The following is a 23,273-nucleotide window of genomic DNA, read 5'->3' on the forward strand; positions in this document are numbered from 1 at the left end:
GTTCTTCAACTCAATAACTTACTAGAGGACATGATGGCAAATATTAATTTGCATTGCACTACCTTACTTTTTGTGTCGGTGCTTAATAATGCAATAACATTCTCTCCATAAGCACCCTGCTTCTAATCACCTTTGCATTCTACACGCCCTAACGACAAAAGACAGTAAATAAAAAGTAAAAGAAATCAAGCCAATATACTACTCGAGTTCGGTAATAAACCAACCAAACCAGAATAGCTCCAAATCCTTCCAACACAACGATGTTCACCAATCGACAAAGCCTTGACTTATCCAAAGCGCTCGCTCACTCACAGCCTGCACACACAAAAAAAAGCGTCCAACTTTACTAGGGAGGATCACCGTCCACAAGACCACAACGAAGGCCCAAAGCGCCGTCCAGAATTAGTTTATCCGTCGAGAGACGCCTCCTAAAAACTCGTAAAAATCGGCGCGGCCCTCGCTCCAACTGCGCGCGACGGCGACAGTTGCAGGTGGCTCCATGCGCCCCCGATCCTTTCGCCATCGGGGGGCGGCGGGGGCCTTGCTGCCTCAACCTCAGACTCCCTCAGGATCATACCAGCCAAGCGAATCCCCGGCGAAAATGTGAAGGGGAAAAAATGAAATGAAGAAGAAGCGAAGCCCGTAGGGAAACAGCTCTTGGCAGCTGAAGCCCCGATATAATTGGGAAACCAGGGCCACGGGTGGTGGCGGTCTCTCTCCCTTGACTCGTCAGCTTCCACCTTCCTGGCTTCCCCTCTCTGGCTCCCCCCTCCCCCTCCCCTTCGGCCTTTCCCATGTGGGCGGCCTCGAGCTCTGCTTAGATCACAGCTGTGCTCGTTGGTTGGGTGATCCGCCCCTTGTCGGCTCGGCTCCTTTCAGTTCAGCTCCGAGCTCGGGGACAGGGAGGTCTGCGCTGTCGCCGCCTCGGCTCCTTTTTTTGTGTCGTGCGCCTAGGGGCACTGAGCAGTGAGCTCCTTTTCTCCCCGGCCTTTGTTGCCCCCGTTCTTGCTGTATCTGGCTTGCAAGATCCGACCTTTCCTGCCCCCTTTGGCCAAAGATCTATCGCTTGGGTGGTTCGTGCAGATTGCTGGGAGGATGCAGCACGACCTGAAGAAGAAGGTCGGGGTCTTCTGTCTGATTCCGTGGTTCTGGCGGCTCGAAATCTTGGTGCTTTTGTTTGATTTTTTGTTTCTAGCTGCGTCCTTGCTGTGATTTTATGACGTTTTAGTGATCACGCCAGTTCTGCATATAAATCTCCATGATGTTTAGCATCTGATGTAGCCGTTTTGGTCTAACTCACGACGAGGCGACTCGAGGGCGACCCCGCCGAACTTCGCTCCTCCCACAGACCGCGCGCGGCGGCTACCCGTCGGCAACGGCGGCCACAGCGGCGGCGGCCGGCAGGTGGTGCTAAGTGGCTACCCCTTGCGAGTCTGCTCCTCACCTCTCCCTCTCATCGCAGCCCCCACCCTCCTCCAAGATCCCTTCTATCTGTCTCTCCCCTGGCCAATCTAGGTGCGCGGTGGCTGGATCTGTGAGCATAGTGGCAGGATCTGTTGCTGCTCCACCGCAGAGGCCTGCGGCGTCGGCCCTCACGACCGCAGGCTGCTTGGGACCACGGGTCGGCGACAAGCTGCTGGGGGTCCAACGCCGGTAGCGCGGGGCCTCGGCTGAGCGCCGCCGCGGGCATGTTGTCGGTGGGCGCATCCCCCACGGCGCCGGATCTGCCGGCCCTCTCGGTGCGCGCCGTCAGAGGCTCGTCAGGCGCGCGAGCCCTAGATAGCTTAAGGGCCGTGCTGCTCGACGTTGAAGCCATGGCTGTCTTTGATTTTTTTTTTGACAAATGGCTTTGTCTTTGATTTGTTCGCGATTTGTATCTCTTACTCCTTTGTTATGTCTTGGTTGTACCCTGGTGTGCTCTCCTCTCGCCCCTAGCTTTGTATCTCTAGGTCTGTTCCCTGACTCATATCTGCCGGTATGAGTGGAAACCCTGGTGACTTATCAAAAAAGATGTAGCCATTTTCCTTTTCTGGGATAATTAAAAAGCTTCTAAGCGTCACATTGTCCACAGCCTGAGTCATTTACTATTTTACCAATGCAGGCACCTTCAGAAATGGATTTTTTCACGGAATATGGTGAGGGCAGCAGGTACAAGATAGAAGAGGTCATAGGGAAAGGGAGCTATGGTGTGGTTTGCTCTGCCCTGGACACCCATACTGGCGAAAAGGTTGCTATAAAGAAGATAAATGACATCTTCGAGCATGTGTCTGATGCGACAAGGATACTCCGTGAGATCAAGTTGCTTAGACTACTGCGACATCCAGATATTGTGGAAATAAAACATATTCTACTTCCTCCATCAAGGAGAGAATTCAGGGATATATATGTAGTTTTTGAACTCATGGAGTCTGATTTGCACCAAGTTATAAAGGCTAATGATGACTTGACCCCAGAGCACTATCAGTTTTTCTTGTATCAGTTGCTTCGAGGATTGAAATACATACATACAGGTAATTGATTCACATGCATTTGTTCTTTTATTTTAATATTCTAATAGCCAGTAGCTTGCTGTTTGGAGTTCTATATTTACTATTTGCAATGTATAACCACTGGAGTGGTGTAGATGTCACTAGACAATAATCCAAACTGTGTGCTAGTAGCTGTTACACTAGTGTAAACTGTGCGAAAAATTGAAATGTAAAAACTATTTGCTCATGAGAAACATGAGATTCTGGATTAGTTTGATACACATAAAAACCATTCATATAGCAATCTGTCTACTTTCTTAATGGCAGATCTTTCTTTGTGGTAATGAAGTATCCCATGCACAGTTCTTGCTGTTGATTTTCTGTATCTTAAATAAATGATGAAATGGGACTTTGCATCTGATTTGGTGCAAATCAAGCTATGCTGTGGGTTGTATGAAACTAAGCATTTGCTGCTTCATTATCTCACCCGGCCTACCTGTTCAATTGAGAAATTAACATTTTTTTTTGCTTGTCTTGACATACTAAAGTAATAAAGTATAAATGTCGACTGCTTACTGCCTAGATAAGATTCTTTGCTCTTCAATTCTTCATAGCCACACTATTTTGTGAATCTGCTGTATGTGTGAGTGAGAGTTGTGCATTTTACGATGGCCATGGAAAACATGTTTGTGATCAAGAATATTTTTTGCAACTTGTCTTTTATTCTTAAAAATATAAACATTAGCGACACTGTTTTTGTGAATCTGCTGTATGTGTAAGAGATAGCTCTGCATTTTATGATGATCATGAAGGACATGCTTGTGATCAATTATATCTTTTGCAACCTGCCTTATCTCTACTATATATATCTCTAAAGCAAGCAATGTTTCATTGGTCCGTCAATCCGAATCCTAATCGGAACCTAGGCAAATCAATCCTTATCGGAACCCGGACAAATCAATCGAATCCCAATGGGAAACTGGGTAATCAATACCTCACGTGGTCGCGGCACGCGCACCTGTAGCAACGCACGGGCATCATGCTAGTTTGCTAAAAGATATGAATATTTTTCTTTACTGATTAGGCAACTCCCGATATGGTTAGTTTAGGATTGATTGTTATCCCAGGATAACCTTTCTTATCTCTAGGAGAGGCTACTTGCCCTCCAAGCCATGTACTCCTATATAATCAGCCCAAGGGGCTCAAGAAATATATCCCATGCATTATACCCAATCTTACAATCTATAATATATCTAGTGACAGTTATATATCAAATTACTTTGTAATCAATGAAATGGACAATTCTATTTGAGCAAACACATAGCAATGTTTTTGATATAGAAGAAGGCTGAAAATACAAATATGGAAATAAGGGTTAAACAATAAGTCATCGGGGAAATTATAAACATGCATGATATGACTGATACATCTTGCAATAGTTTTGCCTTTGATAAACATTAATGTTTTTGCTCCTGATTAGGTGCTTTGTATTTTTTTTTGTGTGTGATTCTTATGAAAGTCACTAACATGCCTGATATGACTGATGCATCTTTCAATAGCTTATTGCAGCAAATGTATTTCATCGAGATCTGAAACCAAAAAATATTCTGGCAAATGCTGATTGCAAGCTCAAAATATGTGACTTCGGCCTGGCCAGAGTAGCTTTCAACGATACTCCAACTGCCATCTTTTGGACGGTATACCATCTTTTCTCCAATATGCTGTTCAATTCTTGTGGCTAGTCTAGTTTTCTAGCATTAGTTAATTATTTTTTACTCTATTTTTAGGATTATGTTGCAACTAGGTGGTACCGAGCACCTGAGCTGTGCGGATCTTTTTTCTCCAAGGTTGGTCTTCTGAACATGCATTTTGATTTGATGTCAACCATGATACCAGCAAAAGTATTCATTATCTATTTTTCTCTTTGTTATTTGTATAATCTAATTTAATGTGGTTAGCAATTACTTTCCAATAATGCTGCAGTTCTGGATCAGGAAACAAACATGCATGCCATTTCCTTAGTAGTTCAATTATAGTAGCTTTATATTAAGGGACGTAATTAGCTTTGTGTCAATGAGTACTAGTCCGAGTGTCCGACAACTAAAAGCAAGTTCTTGCACGATGTATTGTTAGTGAGTCTGCTACACTTGCTTTTTATCATAGACTGTTCAATGTAATTACGGTAAGGACTACCCAGCTGTGCTCACGGTACCTATTTATTTCATTACATGACTGCAAGATAAAACTATACTTGGCTGAAACAATAGTTGAGTTTGATGAACCTCATGATTACCAGTCACAGAGAATTAAAAAAAAAATAGAATCTCCTCATGCATAGGATGTTTAAGCTCAGCATATTAATTCACCACAGTTTAAGTAGGAACATAAACACCTTGTATGACCACTTTGCAATACAAATATTTCCTAGAAAAGGAAAACACAAAAAATCCTTTGTTAGTGACAGATGTAGTTTGTGCAGTATATGGAGCATTGTTGAACCTTTTTTATTTCTTGCAGTATACACCAGCGATAGATATATGGAGTATTGGCTGTATATTTGCAGAGCTATTAACTGGAAAACCTCTTTTCCCTGGGAAAAATGTGGTACATCAACTCGATATAATTACAGATCTCCTGGGAACACCTTCTCCAGAAGCAATATCTAGGGTAGGTACTGTTTGGCATCAAAATGTTCATTACATTGTAATGAATAGTCTAATGCTTCTAGCTACATGTAATCATGCTGTAGATTCGAAATGAGAAGGCTAGGCGCTACTTGAGCAGTATGAGGCGGAAAAAGCCTATACCGTTCACACAGAAGTTCCCAAATGCAGATCCACTCGCACTAAATTTGCTGGAGCGAATGCTAGCTTTTGAGCCAAAAGACAGGCCAAGTGCTGAAGAGGTGATTTTACTGAACACAATTTTTAGTACTGTATTATAGAGTGTTATCAACTTTTCATGCTAGTAACCTGAAGTGCCAGTACCAACAACTAACGTCTCATACACATTGCAGGCTCTTGCTGATCCTTATTTCAAGAATATAGCCAATGTGGATAGAGAACCTTCTGCACAGGCTGTCACAAAGCTTGAATTTGAGTTTGAGAGGCGGAGAGTTACAAAGGATGACATAAGGGAACTCATATATAGAGAGATTCTTGAGTATCATCCAAAGATGTTGAGAGAATTTCTTGAGGGAACTGAGTCAAGTGGTTTCATGTACCCAAGGTGTGTACCTATGCAATTCTTTACAATCTTTTGACTGAAATGTTCCTAATTTAGTTGATTTTATGATTCTATTGTTAGTAACCTGGCTACTCTATATGTTTGTTTATAGTGTTCTTGCTTGATTACCTGCCCAGGTTTATGAATCAAATAATATAATTTTTTGCATGATAACATGCCTTGTCATTTTTTCTGCTCTATTAATATTGATTAGTGGTACGTGAAGCATGATTTAAATGGTTTTGTTAGATTGGTATTGAGTAGTGTTTCCTTATTTTATTGAACAAGAATTAATTTTGATTAACATAACTTGCCAGTCAATAAATAAATTGAGACTAAATTTTTGGTAGAACTGAAATGAGTTGCTCTGTATGTTTTCAGTGCAGTAGATCATTTTAAAAAGCAGTTCGCGTTTCTTGAGGAACATTATGCCAAGGGTTCTACAGGAACCCCACCTGAGAGGCAACATAACTCATTGCCACGGTAAGATATCAATCTTTGTTCCTGTGATTGTCTCGAATTAACTGACAACAGTTTTAGCCATGACAGAATATCTTGTTCCTGACTATCTCGTGTATTGTAATAGGCCTTCTGTTATCTATTCGGATAACCGACAACAAAGCACAGCCAACATCACCGAGGATCTTTCCAAGTGTTTAATCAGAGAAAATACACAAAAGACACAGCAACATTCTGCTTCAGTTGCTGCAAATAAATTTCCACTCCATGCTCCTCATGGTAAACACCTGCAACTCCAAAGAGGACACGGTGGTTAACTGTATAAAACAAATGTGTTGTTACTGCACCTCAATCTAGTTACACAAATACTTCTATTTGATTTAGTAAAAAAACATGCATCCACATTATAAATATCAGTTAAGTAGCAAGTTTCTGGTTTATTATCTCTATGTTCCTATCTACTTTACCTGCATCTGTTTAACTGGTTACTAAATGTTATCTCTACTTATCTCTTACATCTGACAGGTGCTGCCACGAGGCCTGGTAAAGCAGTTGGTTCAGTGCTGCAGTACAACCCCGGTCCAGCATCTGCTGCTGAACAGTATGACCAACGAAGGGTCGCTAGGCACCCAGCAATTGCACCAAACAATATCCCTTCTGGAAGCTCATACCCTAGAAGAAATCAGACCTGCAAGAGTGAGACGGGTGATGCAGAAAGGATGGACGTGAACCAAGCTGGACAGTCAAAGGCATACACAGCAAACAAGTTACCTGCTACCGTGGATGGTCGCAGTGGCCACTGGTAGATTTCCGCTGTGCACCAGCAAACTATTTCCTGACTTGCTATCAGCATCAGTTACTTATGCTAAGTGCTACATCATTCTGACAAATTCAGAAATGTAGTCCTGTACAGATTTGTATTCTTTGTCCTGATGCCTAAATTCTGAAAGATCGTAGAACTGAAAGATTCTCTAAATTCCGGATTCTTTGTACTTGAAGTTCCTGGGTTTCAATCTGTCGCGATCACTAAAATCTGGTGAAGATTTGTCAGACTGATTTACGGTGGAAACTCACTGCCAGAGTGCCAGTAGGTGGGCTTGGCTGCAGAGTTCGAGATTGAAGCTGTTCATGAACTTCAACCTGGTTGCTCTGGAGCCAAACTGAAAGGTTAGTAGTTGCTGTTAAGCATGTACACGTCAGGTGCAGAATGTTCATTTGGGGATCGGGACCACGAACTGCAACTATGTACACTTTCTTAATATCGTATCATTGTAATCTGCACGTTTCTGAGTTCTAACATCTGAGAGTGGCCATTGTATTTTAATTTATTAATTGACTGTAATATTGAACAATTTGTTTACTATTATATAACTCATGTGAAAATTCCTATAATGTGGAGGTTACATGCCTGTTTGATTGGGGGATATGTGATATAGTGGAAGTGTTGGAACCTGCCTTCAGAATTGTTTTGACTAGGGTTACTTATTTGGGAAATTCTTTTTTTTGTTGAGATTTTTTTACTAGGGGTTCTTGCCCTCGTGAAAGCTGCTTGTGCTTGTTAGCTCACGAAGTCTTGTTAGCTGGCTCAGTAAGACCTACACGCAGTTGGGCAGAAAGTAATTCCCTGGTGGACGACCCTTACTCGACGCCAAGAAGCTCATGAAGATAGCTGCGGTCAATGATTATGTAAATTTACATAAAAAATAGGGATATTTGGTCATATAAGAGGACACTATAACAAAAAATTGGTGGTTGTAATATTGATTCAGACATGGTCGATATATAAACGACGACATATATGATGAGAAACCATAATATAATTAACACTAATTGTCCTACATATATTCGGAAAACATCGGATACTCGTTCATTGCATTGTGCATCGCAATGAATTATTGATACCATGTTTAGGAAAATTCTAGGCCAATACCACTTAACCTGCATATAATGTCATCAACGAGCGAGCTAACAAGTCGCCATGCATCTTAGGAAACTAAACCATAGATAAAAACTAGTTACTACTGCATGTTATCTATATCCATCCAATGCCCAGGAAGTCCCGGCTGATCACCAATCGAGGCCGTTTGGATTTTAGGCCCCTCTGGTGCAACAGTTGCAGAAGAACTAGACCCGATCTGTTGCACAGTCCAAGTGGTCGCCTGACTGCTGCTCGCCTGGCCATCCTGTACAGGAAGAGTGACCAAATCTATGCAAGGTTGTTCATGGTGGCAAGCTGGCTGCAGGATCCATAGCTGTTTTGATTATTTGCACCACCAGCAAAGGCGAGTGCCTCCAAGCTGGAAGAGTTGCTCTGTGCCGCCAAACGTTCAGCATCATAGAGGCCAACATCATTAATATTGTAGCGTTGCTTCTCGGTGGTGTGCTCTATCCTACGGAAATACTTCTGCGCATGGCTGGAGACCTGCATTGGTGTCTTAGTGGTGACAAAGTGCCTAGAGATGTTCGTCCAATCGCCGCGGCCATACATGTGCAAACCACAGAGGAACTGCCTACAGTGAGAAATATTGGGTGGTTAGGATGAACCATTTAGATAAAAATTTAGATCTATTAATAATTTTATACCTATCTCATCATAATCTTAAGACTAGCTAGTGGAAAACAAAAATTAGATCTCTGCACCCAATCATAATCAGTGCCCTACACCACTTTCTTATAATAACTGTTCTAATCCAAAAAATATATGTGCCATGAATTTTAAAAAAAAATTGAAAATAATGTGAGGATAAACATATATAAAACTTATTAACCTGTGCTCTTCTATGGTCCAAAATAACCTCTTATGCCGCCTTTCTTGCTCAGGAATGATTATTACTTGCGTCTGAGACAGTTCATCCACCATCCTTAAAAAGGGCTGTTGGAATGTTCACTACCCAATAATAGATAGTAAGAGAACTACGATAGAGCTGTTTGAATGGGGGAGAATGGCAACCATAAGGCTTGTATTTATAGGCCTTGTAGTGTATCCATTTGTTCATCTCCCAATTTATTGTATGAGTGACTTTGATACTCAGACAATATTTTTTTAATAATAACTAATTAAAGATATAAAGTTATGCATATTCATATCTTAAAGATATATATTGTTCAATCACATCTCTTGGCAGCATATGCAACAATTAATTGTACATGCATATTCTATACTTGGCAGCACAAAGACTGCTCTCTCGCAGGCCACAATGGACACGTACATGTAAGCAGTATTACTATATATTTACACTGCAGCCTAGCCATTTGTGACTGCATGTCTATCTAGTATCTACAGGGTCGAATATGTGGATATGCACAGATTTGCCACTGTACTTGAGCGCATTGGAATGCAAAAACGGGTTTGGCTAGATGAATCCATCGTTAGTGAAGTTTTAATATCTAAAGTGTTTAACCACATGATATATGTAAAAGGCGACATGTCCAGCAACTGAGTGTAGCAGAGATGCGGATGTTGCGGTGGTTTTGCGGGCACACAAGGAGGGATAGAGTCCGGAACGAATTTATTCGGGATATGGTCGGAGTGGCACCAATTGAGGAGAAACTTACCCAGCATCGGCTGAGATGGTTTGGACATGTCCAACGAAGGCCTCCTGAGGCGCCGGTGCATAATGGGGTTTTTGAGCGGGTCGATAATGTAAAGAGGGGTAGAGGTAGACCTAAACTGACGTGGGATGAGTCGGTTAAGAGAGACCTTAAGGATTGGAATATCTCTAAAGAGATAGCTTTGGATAGGAGCGCTTGGAGACTAGCTATCAATGTGCCTGAACCTTGAACTTATTTCTTTTGGGTTTCATCTCTAGCCTACCCCAACTTGCTCGGGAAAAAATGCTATGTTGTTGTTGTTGTATATATGTATCTCTTTCTAATAAAATGTATTGTTAGTTTATTTGTTGATATGCATATGCAAATCTATTGTTAGTTTATTTGTTGGTATGCTACATAAATGGTCCTCCAGTATTCAAATCTATATACATATGCAAATCTTCCCTTGTGATATGACACTTATTAGATTTGTCTTATTTATAGATTGAGAGTGAAGTTAATTAACTTTTCATAATATGGGTAGTTAAAACTACTCCCTCCGTTTCAAATTATAAGTCATTCCAAGAATCTTGAAGAGTTAAATTTTTCTAAGTCTGACCAAATTTATGTAACAAGATAATAACATTTACTATACCAATTAAGTATCATTAGATTTTTTATTAATTATATTTTTATAGTATATCTATTTGATGTCATAAATCTTTGTATTTCTATCTATAATTTTAGTTAAACTTTGAAATGGTTTGACTCTCCAAGATTCTTGGAATGACTTATAATTTGGAACGGAGGGAGTATATATGCTATGGTCCAAGTATTTCTATTTGATGGTTTTGGTATTCTCTCTTCTTGAACGGTTGGTGTAGGTAATTCAAGAAATAATGATGATACAAATCGGCCAGTTCTCTAGCATACAGCATGGTGGAAAAGCATTATTGGTTGGCTACTACCAGCTGACTATGTCCTTGGTAATGAGATTTCATATCTGTAAGGCTTATTAATCACATGATATAGGGGTATATCTCTTTCTAATCTAATGGCAATGTGTAACTACCTATATATGTGCATATCTCCTCTATGACACACACACACACACACACACACTATGAGCTTGAGAGTGAATGTCAGCTTTTGACAATGGGTAGTTAGAACTGTATATATTTACGATGTAAATATAATTCTTGCTAGAAGATTTTGGTATTCCTGTTTCTCAATAGATCAGTCTAGGGGATTGATGTGTGCTACGAGAATAGTGTCGGTGCATGATCTTCGACCAGAAGCAACAAAACTTCCTCCAACTTTCTCTAGACTCTTAGGAAAATGAATTTTGAAAAATAAGTGGTGGTGGCACATGATATTTAACTAAGCAACAAAAACGCCCTTGTGCTAGCTCCGGAAGCGACAAAATCCAACCTTTTTCCATCCTTCCTTTCAAGAGCATGATCCCTGGCCAGAAGCGACGAGACCTCGTGCTAGCTTTAGCCTCTTTTAACTTTCATTTAAGTAGCACGAATGGCCACATCAGCACATGAGTTCCGACCAGAAGCACGAAGTTCCTTCATCCTAGATCCGGGCTTCACTGCTTCAGCTTTCCTTTTAGGAGCACAAGCTGTGGCACATGACCTCTGGCCAGCGATAAAATTCGCTCATGTTAGCTCGAACCTTTTCCTATTTTCTTATTTGGAGCACGAGCGGCGGAGCATGATTTCTGATGGGAAGCAATAAAATTGTTTAATGCTACCTCTAGTCTCTTCTGATATTCCTTTTTGTCACTTTTTCCACTACAACTTTCTATTTTAGGTACTTTTTAATAATTTTTCACTACATTATGGGAATTTTTCCCCCTAAAAGCTCATCTAAATAGCTTTTGACGAAAACTTTCCAGTTAGGAAACATTTTAAAGAGAACTTTATTTTGAGGAGATTTCTAGAAAGTATTCTAGGATATAAATAAATTTTCTTCGAAATCGTTATTATATCACCTGTATGATAATAAAACAAGATGATCAGATTTTAATTTTTCTCATAAAAAGGACCCCATAACTTGTATCTTCTACGATAATATGGTACATGATGACAACATAAGGATACACATAACTTCGCCACTTTTTATTATTAGTGATTTATTTTTTTAAAAAAATATTAGCTAGTGATTTGCACCATAGGCCAAAAAAGGCAGGAAACACTATTACAGGTATACATTGGCCGTTATAGGTACGGTATGGACAAGTTAGTTATTTTTCTCTACTAGCGCTAGTAAAGTGTGCGTGTGGCACGCATGTGTTTTAAATAAAATTTAGAGGCTTTGGATTCGAGATCATAGTTGTCATTCGCATATTAAAAAACACTTTACTTAATATAGTTAGTTAGTGAAGGCACATAACCATACAGGTCACCAATCATTATACCAATTAAATAACCGCTCGGAACAATTGTAAAAATACTCACATTTTGTGTCATAAGGATTCAAAACTTCAAAGGTACCTGCGCATTACCTTTGCACTATCACCTTCACATGAGAACAAAAAATTTGAGAATCTGCAAATATGTCTATCTTGGACTGAGTGAATTCTCTAAATTATTAGGCAGACTTCGAAGGTCCTTAACCCATTCACTGAAAATTAACAATGATTCCATGAAATCTCATAAAGATGCAGCTACAAAACCATAAAGCTTGACATATTTTCCTCAGCAATGATAACTACATTTCCTATATCACTCTCATAAGTTGACTTCCAAACTATCCAGTTCCAACACTTTGACCAAAACACAAATCCTCTAATATGCACTTTAAACTTATGTGGTATGCATCCTATTTGTAAAACCCTGCTTAGACCCCATGCTGGGTATCCAACTTTTGTAGAGAAACATAGTACACAACGGGAGTTGCATGAACTAATATATGATCATTAATTCACTGAGTCCATTAACATATCAAAGCTTTTCCATGGCAAAACTACAGAACCCTGGAGCACAATATTTTTTATATGGAACAGGAGGGGAAAGCCCTACTGGTTATATATTTAAAAATTCATATACAACAAGAAAAGAAGAAGGAAGAACAAAATTACAACATGGAGTCTATCCATTCTACAGTTGTCACAAAATACTTCTTTTTTCTTTTTGCTCCATGAGTAACCACGGCAAGTTCACACTTGAAGAAATCTTGACATCTTTGCCTGATGGCGTCTCATTATATATAAAAAAAGAGTGCATTCCTTATTGACCATATGCTCCAACACACCATAATGATTAGCTCCATGAAGAAAGGGGCTGATAGATACTTGCCTTTTTTAATATCCAAATAATCTATTATGAGTCCGCAAAAGGGTGGAAGAAGAATATATGTAAAACTAATTGCCCCAAATGTAAGACCATTTATCTTCTGAATTTGGCATGTGCCTTATCTGAAGGTGATCAAGCAGTAGGCAGTATTGTTCATGTGCTTGGACTCATAGAGGCAGGTGGAAGAGTGAATGAAATGTTGAGGTGAAGCTACATTCATCAGAGAGATATTCTCGTTCCATGCAAAGGAAGAGAGCTGTGGGTAAGCAAGTTTTGGCACAATATCACGCCAGGGATCATCCATAGAGAAATTGAGATTCCATTGCTTGGAGCACAATATATATAAGCCTGAACCATATGGAAATACTTGGAAAATTTTGGTTTCAGCTAACAATCCATCAATTCATCCAGCGGATCCTCATTCGTTCAACAAGCAAGCAGCAGGTTAAGTGAAAATTCTGAGAAAGGAGCATAACAGAAGTCATGAACGATGACATTGCCATCATGTGTACTTTGATTCACTAACATGTACCCAACCAAGCATTTTTACAAACTACCATCAGATTATGAACGGACAAGAGGTTTAACTTTCCCCAGAATCAAAATCTTCATGGGCGCGTATAATATCGTGAGCAAAATTAATATTTATCTGCATTGCACAAATGCATAGGCAACAAATGATATTTTGGATCCATATTTCCAGTTCTAACTACTCTTCTTCTCAGTTTAATGATTTTAGTACTGGCAACAAATTATATTACCTTGTTCCACAGATCAAAGATGATCAAGAATGTGACATATGTTAATAACTGAGCGTGGAGGAATAAAATCAGAACCAATGCAATCGAATGTGCCAGAAGTTAATAACCTGTTGTGTGGTAGTATTTTACAGCTCCTTGCTAAGTGCGGTAGCAAACCTTGCCATTTACAGTCGCTGGCCGGGGACAACCGGACAAGCACATGCATTGCATGAGAATTGTGCTCTTGCGCAGCATGAATAGACTTACGATAGTGCGCACTGTATGACAAGCACAAAAGCCCATTTTAAATAAGTTTGAACCATGAAAAAATTCAGCGTCCTCACAAAGCTCATATAAGTTGATACTCAAGCTATGTTTAGAAAAACACATTTGACCATTATTTAGGTAGACACTCATTTAAGGCAATTCATAGCAGCCTCGATGTATTCTTATATACTAGTGACCATTGGATGATCGAGTGTGTAAGTGATAGGTCTTGCCCATCAAAAACACATAATCAATATATAGCTGGTTAACAGTGAAAGAAATTTTAATCTACAAACTACCTTGTGACAACACTTTGAAATAAAAATGTTATGTTATTTTGGTTGGTCCTTGCAAAATAAATTTAGTCACTAATTGGTTTACTGTTAGGCTGTCAGCTATGCCATGATTAGAACATTTTCAATGTGCTGCATTCAGTGATTCTTAACTTTTAGATTGGAATTGGATGTGAGGAACATATTAAGTAATCAAAGCACAGCTATATATAACAATATCAAGAATATAGTTATATAACAGTATCAAGAATGTAGTTATCATAACACCCAAATACCAGGAGTCAAGCGTGTGTGCTGACAAGAATTGCAGCTAGTCTCTTATTCACTATCCTCAGAAACAAACGGACTAATTATGTCTGCCTAAGAAAACCTAATAAGATCCTTCTTTTGGTGATTAGTGATTCCATTGTCGAGAGAAAGAAACAGAAGAACGAACTGTAATATATGGTGCCGGAGTGCCGAGGGCCTGAGTCTGGTGCAAGTGACTTGCCTAGTGCTGGCACGCAGCCTCAACAAGACATCTACCTTTTTTCTGGCTTGGCTAGCTGTGAATGTGATTTACAAATTAGGAATTTGACAATGGAGTGCAGAGGGATGCGGACACTAGGATCCATGGTGAGCGCGGAGTCCCGTGCCCCCGCCCACCGCCAAGGATGGGGACAACTGCCCCAGCTTGTGCAGCGTGCCTAGTGAGGATGCGGACAACGATCCCCCTGCCCCCCCCCCCCCCCCCCCCGGTGGATGGGGGCGTGTCGTATCAGATGGGGAAGGGAGGCGTGGCCAAGTTTTCACATGCAAAGAGAAGGGGATGGGTACGACGACCGGTACACGGGAGGACGAGGCGAGCAAAAAAAATAGTTTTCAGCAGAAACATCTCCTAACTCACAATTTCTATGGGTCTACACTTTGTTTCACCTCCCTCCACCTCGATAGGTGGGTTCAAATGTGAGAGGTATGGTGGACCTGATTCGGGTAAGAAACATTTTCAATTTTTTCGATATTTACAGTAATATGCTCAAAATACACTAGAGAACAATTCATGACGCAACCAATAACAATGATCACATGTATCCAGTATAATCATAGCCATGTGCAATAGGTGTTAGTGTGTGCCGAATGACCTTCTAGGCTTCTAGCGTCATCTGATTCTACATGTTGGGATCGGAGGACCGTCCACATTAGATAGTAGTTATAATCATGAGGCACCGAAAGGGCGACCAGAGGGGGACTGAATGGGAACCGATTAAAAATTCTTACAATCGGAAAGATCGGCTTAGTCCCGAAATACACGCCCAACCCTAGAGTTCTAGGCACAGTGTGGAGTAGCTATGGAGAAGCTACACCAACACAAGAAAGCCCTAAGAACAAACAAGATCCAACGCGGAAGCAATCACCGAAAAACAGCGCGAGAAATAGCACGTTATAACTCACCGGTTGATCCGACGCACTGATTTGAACAGCGTTGGTTCAACTGATGAGCAGAGCCGGCAGCAGAGAGAAAAGTGAGCACCGGTTGATCCGACGTAATGGTTTGAACTGCGTCAGTTCAACCGACGTTACACATCGGATGATCCGGTAAAATCCAATTTAAACGCCGGTGCAGTTGTCTAGAGAGGCAATAAAACTGAGATTTCAACGCACCGGTTAAACCGACGAAGTCAAAGGCTTGGCGTCGGTGCAATTGACCAGAGAAGCTCCAAATCAAAACGTTCTGATCACCAGATGAACCGATGTCGGCCAAAGTCTATACGCCGGTCAAACGATCAAAATCAGCACGCTGGAAACATGCACCGGTTCAACCGATGCTCATGGAGAGCTAAAACACCGGTGCAACAAGTGAGCAACAGAAAACCCTAACGCAGGAAAAACCCACTCACCGGTTGAACCAACGCCAATGAGCACAAGCGTCGGTTTAACCGGTGCTCGGAAGAACTCTATCCAGAAACGTTTTTCAGCCCGCGTTCTTCCAAGAACTTGATGATCGAGTGGCTAAATCAAGTCCAAATATCACCAAATTTTGCAGGCATGATCACAAGGGACTTGTGAACATGTCCACGGAAGGAATCGACGAATTACTCCATGGTTTGGGAGATATCGAAGAAATTCCGAGCAAGATTGGGGTTTTCTCTAGAACTCAAAAACTTCGATTCAAGAAAGCTCGTGGATCCTAGGAGTCATGTACCAAATAAAAGGGTAGGGAATCACCACAAGGAGTTCAGAGAAGTACTACGATCTTGTGCTTCATGATCAAACAAACGGAATAAAAAAACGTCACAAACAAAGGCACGAAACGTAAGAGATTGAACACGAATTAAAAGCCCGGAGGGCACAAGGAGGGAAGGGCCCCCTTTCCCAGTTAATCACAGTACAAAACGTCTCAAGAAATCATCCTCCAAAAACTACTCCTAGAGATGAGAAGGAGAGAACCAGAGAGGAGGAGAGCAGGGAGATGGCGCCAGGAGAAGAAGTGGGCGGCTTGGTCTGGCTGTCTGGCGCGAGGGAGAGAGGAGAGGGGTGAAGGGTATTTAAGGTGCCCACGCAGGGGTCCAAAATACCCCTAGACTCAAACTAGAGAGTAAAACGCCCGTAGGGGCAAAACCAGAAATATGTACACGATCTCATCCGACGTCGGAGTTTCTTTCTTCGACTCGAAGCCTTCTCCGCGATGCCGCCATGTCGATGAAAATCCGGTTCGCGGTTTTGGGGGGTCCGCGAAACCCGGATAGGTGGCCGGTTTTGAGAAAACCGCCAAAACTCCACGCGCGGGAAGATTCCCGCCTCCACGCCGTGGCCCTAGACGCCATTTCTGCCTCGGCCTTCTGACGGCCCTAGACGCCACCCGACGCCCGTCACCTCCTCACCCGCAGCGAGGCCCTAGACGCCGTCGACGCCATCGCCTCCGTCAGTCCCGAGACCGACGCCCGTGCCTCCACGACTTGGCGTCTTCAACCGCCGTCCGCCTCCTTGGTTTTGTGGCGCAAACCAAGAAACCTGCCTTCCGTCGCCGCTTGCGTCCTCGATCCAGGAGTGGACGCCACAGCTGCCGCCCGGCCCGAGCTCCTCCACGGCAACTCTCCGTCGACACTCGACGCCCGTGTACCTGCAATCCAAAGATCAAGCGCACGATCACACCGCACGGTTGACAATTCACTCATCACAAGCAGGATAGAGTACTCTCATTCCTCAATCTCCCCCTTGATGAGTGCACTGTCAACACACCACAAACGAACCAAGATTGAAACAAAAACAGTGAAGAACAAAGAAGCAAGAGAGAATTTGAACAAGTGACAAAAGCTCGAAATAAGCAAGAACAAATCACTTGACCAAGCAAAAATCGATTCCCTCAGACAAGGGCAACGGCTCGACGCAATCGATCAAACACAAGCATGACCCCTCAAAGACAGAGGCAGGGCTCCCACTGAATGCATTTCCCCCTTACCAGTGCAACTCTCACCAAATGTATACACTCTCAAATCCCTGTGCACAACAAGTTTCCCTCTTGTTTAATCACTAACTTCTCCCCCTTGTTGGCACATGCACACATCAAGGCTTAGACCTAAAGCTCCCCCTGAAACTGAGACTCCCCCTGAACATATGATATGCAATGAATGCAATGCAGGAGGTGTAAGTGAAAGCATTCAGAAATACAATGATATGAGCAACAACTAGTCACAAGCACGTGTGCATCCATAAACAGGACCTGCATCTAGCTCAACAGGGTATATCAAAACAGTCTAGAGCTAGGCAAGTTCCAGTTTAGGAGAAATAAAAGCATCACCCCTGATCTAGCACTAACAAGTAGGGAATGGCGATCAGTGCTAAACATACTCATACAGGTGAGCTAAAAATAGCCATAGCAAGTTGCAAACATTCATTTTTCAATCAAATTATCAATGTCAGGGGTTGAAAGCTTGTCATGCTTTACTTAGCAACGAGGCCAAGCCTATGCCAAAAGCAGTCAGAAGCTTAAGACACTCGTTTCAGTCATGCACAGCCTTGCCCGGGTTCTCACATGTGCAAAGTGAGCCGTCCCGAAAGCTCGATCAGTGCGACAAGCAATCCCACCTGGATCTTTTCATTCCATTTCAAGCACAATTCAAGCAATTTTATCAATTTTAGATCATGTCAAGTATGAATTGCTGAACGAAAGACTACACTAGCATGAATGAGATAGCAAAGCATATCAACACGCCCTAACATGCTAGTAGCCAAGATAGGGTGACCATGTTTTCAAATTTTCAAAACAAAATAGCTTAACTCAGATGAAGTCATATACACAGTGTAGCAAGCTATACATGATCACATTTATAAACTCACACTAGCAAGCACTAGGAGATCATAGCAATGTATACAAGAATGCTAGTGCAAGTGAAGCAATGCAAAATGCATAAATGTACAATGCAACTACCAAACCTAGAAAACGAAGAGAAGAACAAATAAACCCTACAAAGCTAACCAAAGAAAAATCAGCGATCAAAAGGGGTAACAAACCCCAAGCTCCCCTCGCAAGCGAGCAAAGGTGTCCTGCTCAAGTGGTTTAGTTAGGATATCTGCGGTTTGCCTCTCTGAAGGGACATGGATCAAGTCTATGTGGCATCTCTCGTGGTTATTTCGCAGGAAGTGGAACCGGATATCTATTTGTTTGGTTCTAGAGTGTCGGATAGGGTTCTTTACAATGCTAATAGCGGACATGTTGTCTATGAAAATGGGAACCCTATCATAACTTAATCCATAATCCTGCAAGATTTGTTTCATCCATAGGATCTGGGAGCAACAGCTAGCAGCGGCAACATACTCAGCTTCTGTGGAAGAAAGCGCTATGCTAGCCTGCTTGCGAGAGGACCAAGACACCAAAGATGTACCGAGAAATTGATAAGTGCCGGATGTCGACTTGTGATCCAACCGACACCCACTGAAATCGGCATCAGAAAAGCCCACCAAAACCAGAGAAGAATCCGCAGAGTACCAGAGACCAAACTCAGGGGTGAATTTCAGATACCTGAAGATGCGTTTCACCACCTGCCTGTGGGAGGTGCGCGGCGAAGCCTGATACCGCGCACAGAGGCCGACACCGAACTGAATGTCTGGCTGCGTCGCCGTCAGGTACAGGAGAGAGCCGATCATGCTCCTGTACTCCTTCTGGTCCACCGCCTCGCCGTCCAAGTCCTCATCAAGCGCCGTCGATGTGCTGATCGGAGTTGGCTGAGGAGACAAGTCATTCATGTCGAACTTCCGCAGCAAGTCCTTGGTGTATTTGGCTTGATGGACGAACGTGCCCTGAGGAGTTTGCTTGATCTGCAGCCCGTGGAAGAACTGCAGCTCACCCATCATGCTCATCTCGAACTCCCTGGACATCTGCTCAGAAAACTTGGAGACAAGAGCATGAGAAGAGCCACCAAAGATAATATCATCCACGTATATTTGAACTAATAGAAAATCAGTGCCAGACCGCATGAGGAACAAAATTTTAACCACACATCCCATTTTAAAACCCTGAGCCAGCAAAAATATTTTCAGTCTATCATACCAAGCTCTAGGTGCCTGTTTCAAACCATAAAGTGCTTTCTAAAGTTTATAAATACGGTTTGGAAGTTTGGGATTTTCGAAACCAGGAGGTTGTTTCACATAAACTTCTTCTTCGATAAAACCATTTAAGAAGGCAGATTTAACGTCCATTTGGAAGACTTTAAAACTCTTGGAAGCAGCAAATGCAAGAAAAATCCGAATCGCTTCCAAACGAGCAACAGGGGCAAAAGTTTCCTCAAAATCAATCCCTTCTTTTTGGCAAAACTCCTGGGCAACAAGACGAGCCTTGTTTCGAACAACCAACTCATCCTCACCCTGCTTGTTTTTGAAAACCCACTTCGTTCCGATGGGATTACAAGCAGGTGGAGGCTCGACTAAAACCCAAACTTGGTTTCTTTCAAAATTTTCGAGTTCCTCATGCAGGGCATTGACCCAATTAGAATCAGAAAGATCGTGTCCAATATCTTTGGGCTCAAAAGAGGCAACAAACGCTGAATGAGCAAAGCCAGCGATACTTGTTACCTTGGACCGTATGACTCGCTCATTGAGGTCACCTAGCATCTGTTGAGGTGGATGACGACGCTGAATGTGTCACGTTGCTTCCCTTGTCGAAGTCGCCTCCTCCTCAACCAAAGCTGGTGCCTCCTCAGGTGCAGCTGGTGAAAGCTAAGTCACCTGCTCGACTGGCCCTCGGGAAGTAGACGTAGTAGGATCAGGGTCGTAATCATCGTCCGAGCTCGTGGCGGAGGCGACTGGGTCCACAGCACGCGTGGTAGCCTCAGCATCACCCTCCGCAGCTTCTTCCTCCTCATCTTCAAAGATGGAGGTGTCGAGCTCATCTTCTCCTGCAACTTCAAAGACAGAAGCATTGCACGGTGCAGTCTCGTCGAAAGTGACTTCACAAGTCTCTCTGACGATGTTAGAATCAATAAGCAACACACGGTATGCTCTGGAATGAGATGCATAACCAAGAAAAATGCCGTCAGACGAGCGAGACTCAAACTTATCAAGATTTCCTTCTTTCAGCACAAAACACCCTATGGAAGAGTTGTTAGGTACCCAAGGTTTAGCATCATTAAGGCCTATATCATTAATACTATAGCGTTGCTTCTCGGTGGTGCGCTCCACCCTATGGAAGTACTTCTGCGCATGTCTGGAGACCTGCGCTGGCGTCTTAGTGGTGACGAAGTGCCTAGAGATGTTCTTCCAGTCGCCGCGGCCGTACATGTGCAAACCACGGAGGAACTGCCTGTAGTAGGAAATATTGAGGAGGTTAGGATGAATACGATAGATAAAAAGTTCTATCTAATAATAATCTATTATTTTATTATTTGGCTAACAAACGGAGCCTCCACGTTCGCTCTCAAGGTCTAGAAATTCTCACGTTAATTGGAGAGAAAAAATTAAAATTACCTACCACTGCCATTATGAAAAAAAATAGCCTAAAATACCCATATACATATTTATAAATTACCCACTAGTGCCATTAAAATATATTTTTATTTATAAATATAAATCTATCCATCGTTTTGCATATCAAGCTACATATCGTGCATACCTATAGGATACTAGCAGCAGAGAAGCACTCTTAATTACTGAAGCAAGTAGCATGTGATAAGAAAGATTTAAGTTTATGAATAATAATTAGATAAAAAATATGAAATATATTTAAAATATCAATACTAGCCGTGCAAATGCGCGGGTCACCCCGCTTGTTTATATCTATCTTATCAGAATCTTTGCACATGATTATAATAAATACCCCACACCGCATTCGTAATAAGTATTCTAGTCCACAAAAATTATGTGTCATGATTTTTCTTTCAAAATTGAAAATAACGTGTGCATGCAAGGATAAACTTATGTCTAAAATTATTAACCTGTGCTCTTCTGTGGTCCAACACAACCTCTTGTGCCGCCTCTCTTGCTGAGGAATGATTACTTGCTGATGAGGCACTTCCTCCACCATCCTTGTGGCCTCTAATTTCTTACCTGTCAGAGAGGCACGTGACATATCCATGTTGTCCATGGTTGGATCCTCCACTGCAATTCCATAGTTGTTGTTCACAAGGTTGTTAATTGCCACCATAGATTGGTTTCCAATCTGTCCTGCCTGCATCGTCATCTCCACCACGAGCTCAACATACAATTTAATTACCTGATGCTTCTCCTTCAATGGAAACCATGCCTGGAGTTGGTTCACAATGCTATTATGTTTCCGGTTTGTGTCATCGGCATAGTTGTTGTTGGGATTGTGACTAGCAATTAGTGATTTCACCATATTGATCTCGAAGGCACTCCATTCACCATTGAACTTGGGGTCCATGGGTTGTGGGGATTGAGTACGCACTACAAAGTAAGAACTACGAATAGGGTTGTTGCATTGGGGAGAATGGCAACCATAGGACCGGGTATTTATAGGCCTTGTGGTGAATCTAATTGTGCTAGCCTCAATTAATTGTATGAGTAACTTTGATAGTCAAAAACTGATATTTTAGTGATAAGATAAAGATATATGGACACAGACATATTCATATCGCAATGATATTGTATCTAGCCAGTTTTGTGTCTAGGGACACGTGGATGCATGTCTATCTGCAAGATCAATATGCGTGGATGTACAGGATATACCACCAGTATTTGCCACCAGACTTGAGCACATAGGATTTGCAAAATTTGGTCTGGGTAGTTGAATCCATCTTTAATGGTGCAGTTTCACGATTAAAATGTTTAGCCACAAGATATATATCTCTTTCTAATAGAAAATATTATTAGTTTATTTGTTGATGCTACATAAATTATCATGCACTATATTCAATACTATATACATATGTAAGTCTTTTCATGTGATATGTCACTTGTTAGTTTTGTCTTATTTATAATATGTAGCTTTAGAGTGAAGTTAATTAACTTTTCATAATATGGGTTGTTAGAACTATATATAATATGGTCCAAGTATTCCTGCTGGATGGTTTTGGTATTCTCTCTTCTTAAGAGGCTGTTCTTGCATTGGTAATCCTAGAAATAATGGCAGAAGTGGGCCAGTTCTCTAGCACACTGGATGGTATGAAGCCATGTCTGGGTTGGCTACTATTAGTGTTAGTGCTTTGCTGGTTACAAGGCATGGTATATATATCTCTTTGTAACCTAGTGTTAGTGCTTTGCTGGTTCATAAATGATGGAGAACTAATCAGATCATGTATGCACATCTCCTCTGTGATATGGCTCTCATGTACATGTACACTATAAGATTGGGAGTGAATGCCAACTTCTGATAATGAGTAGTTCAAACAGTATATATTTATAACGTAAACATAATTCTTATCAGAAGGTGTTGGTATTCTTGTTTCTCAATAGTTAATTCTATAGGTGGCGGATGATCTTCGGTTAGAACCGGCGAAACTCTATCCAACTAGCTTTGGATTTTTGGGAAAATGAATTTTAAAAAATAAGCCGTGGCAC

General features: G+C 41.8%; 1 protein-coding gene across 3 annotated transcripts; it reads left to right on the forward strand.

Moving 5' to 3' along the window:
- The first annotated feature begins 685 nt into the window (after positions 1-685).
- LOC120664217 (mitogen-activated protein kinase 14) lies at positions 686-7,549 on the forward strand. 3 transcript variants are annotated; one of them, XM_039943310.1, is made up of 11 exons: positions 686-966; positions 1,084-1,119; positions 2,102-2,510; positions 4,038-4,165; positions 4,256-4,315; positions 4,986-5,135; positions 5,218-5,373; positions 5,485-5,696; positions 6,075-6,176; positions 6,280-6,431; positions 6,678-7,549. In XM_039943310.1, the coding sequence occupies exons 2-11, from the start codon at positions 1,096-1,098 to the stop codon at positions 6,956-6,958; spliced, it is 1,674 nt and encodes a 557-aa protein (XP_039799244.1). In that variant the 5' UTR covers positions 686-966; positions 1,084-1,095; the 3' UTR covers positions 6,959-7,549. The 3 variants fall into 3 exon arrangements, with proteins under 3 accessions (XP_039799244.1, XP_039799242.1, XP_039799245.1); XM_039943308.1 differs by having other exon boundaries at positions 688-1,119; XM_039943311.1 differs by lacking the exon at positions 1,084-1,119 and having other exon boundaries at positions 688-966.
- The last annotated feature ends 15,724 nt before the right edge of the window (positions 7,550-23,273 follow it).

The sequence above is a fragment of the Panicum virgatum genome, chromosome 3N (genome assembly GCF_016808335.1).
Source record: "Panicum virgatum strain AP13 chromosome 3N, P.virgatum_v5, whole genome shotgun sequence".
NCBI lineage: Eukaryota > Viridiplantae > Streptophyta > Magnoliopsida > Poales > Poaceae > Panicum > Panicum virgatum.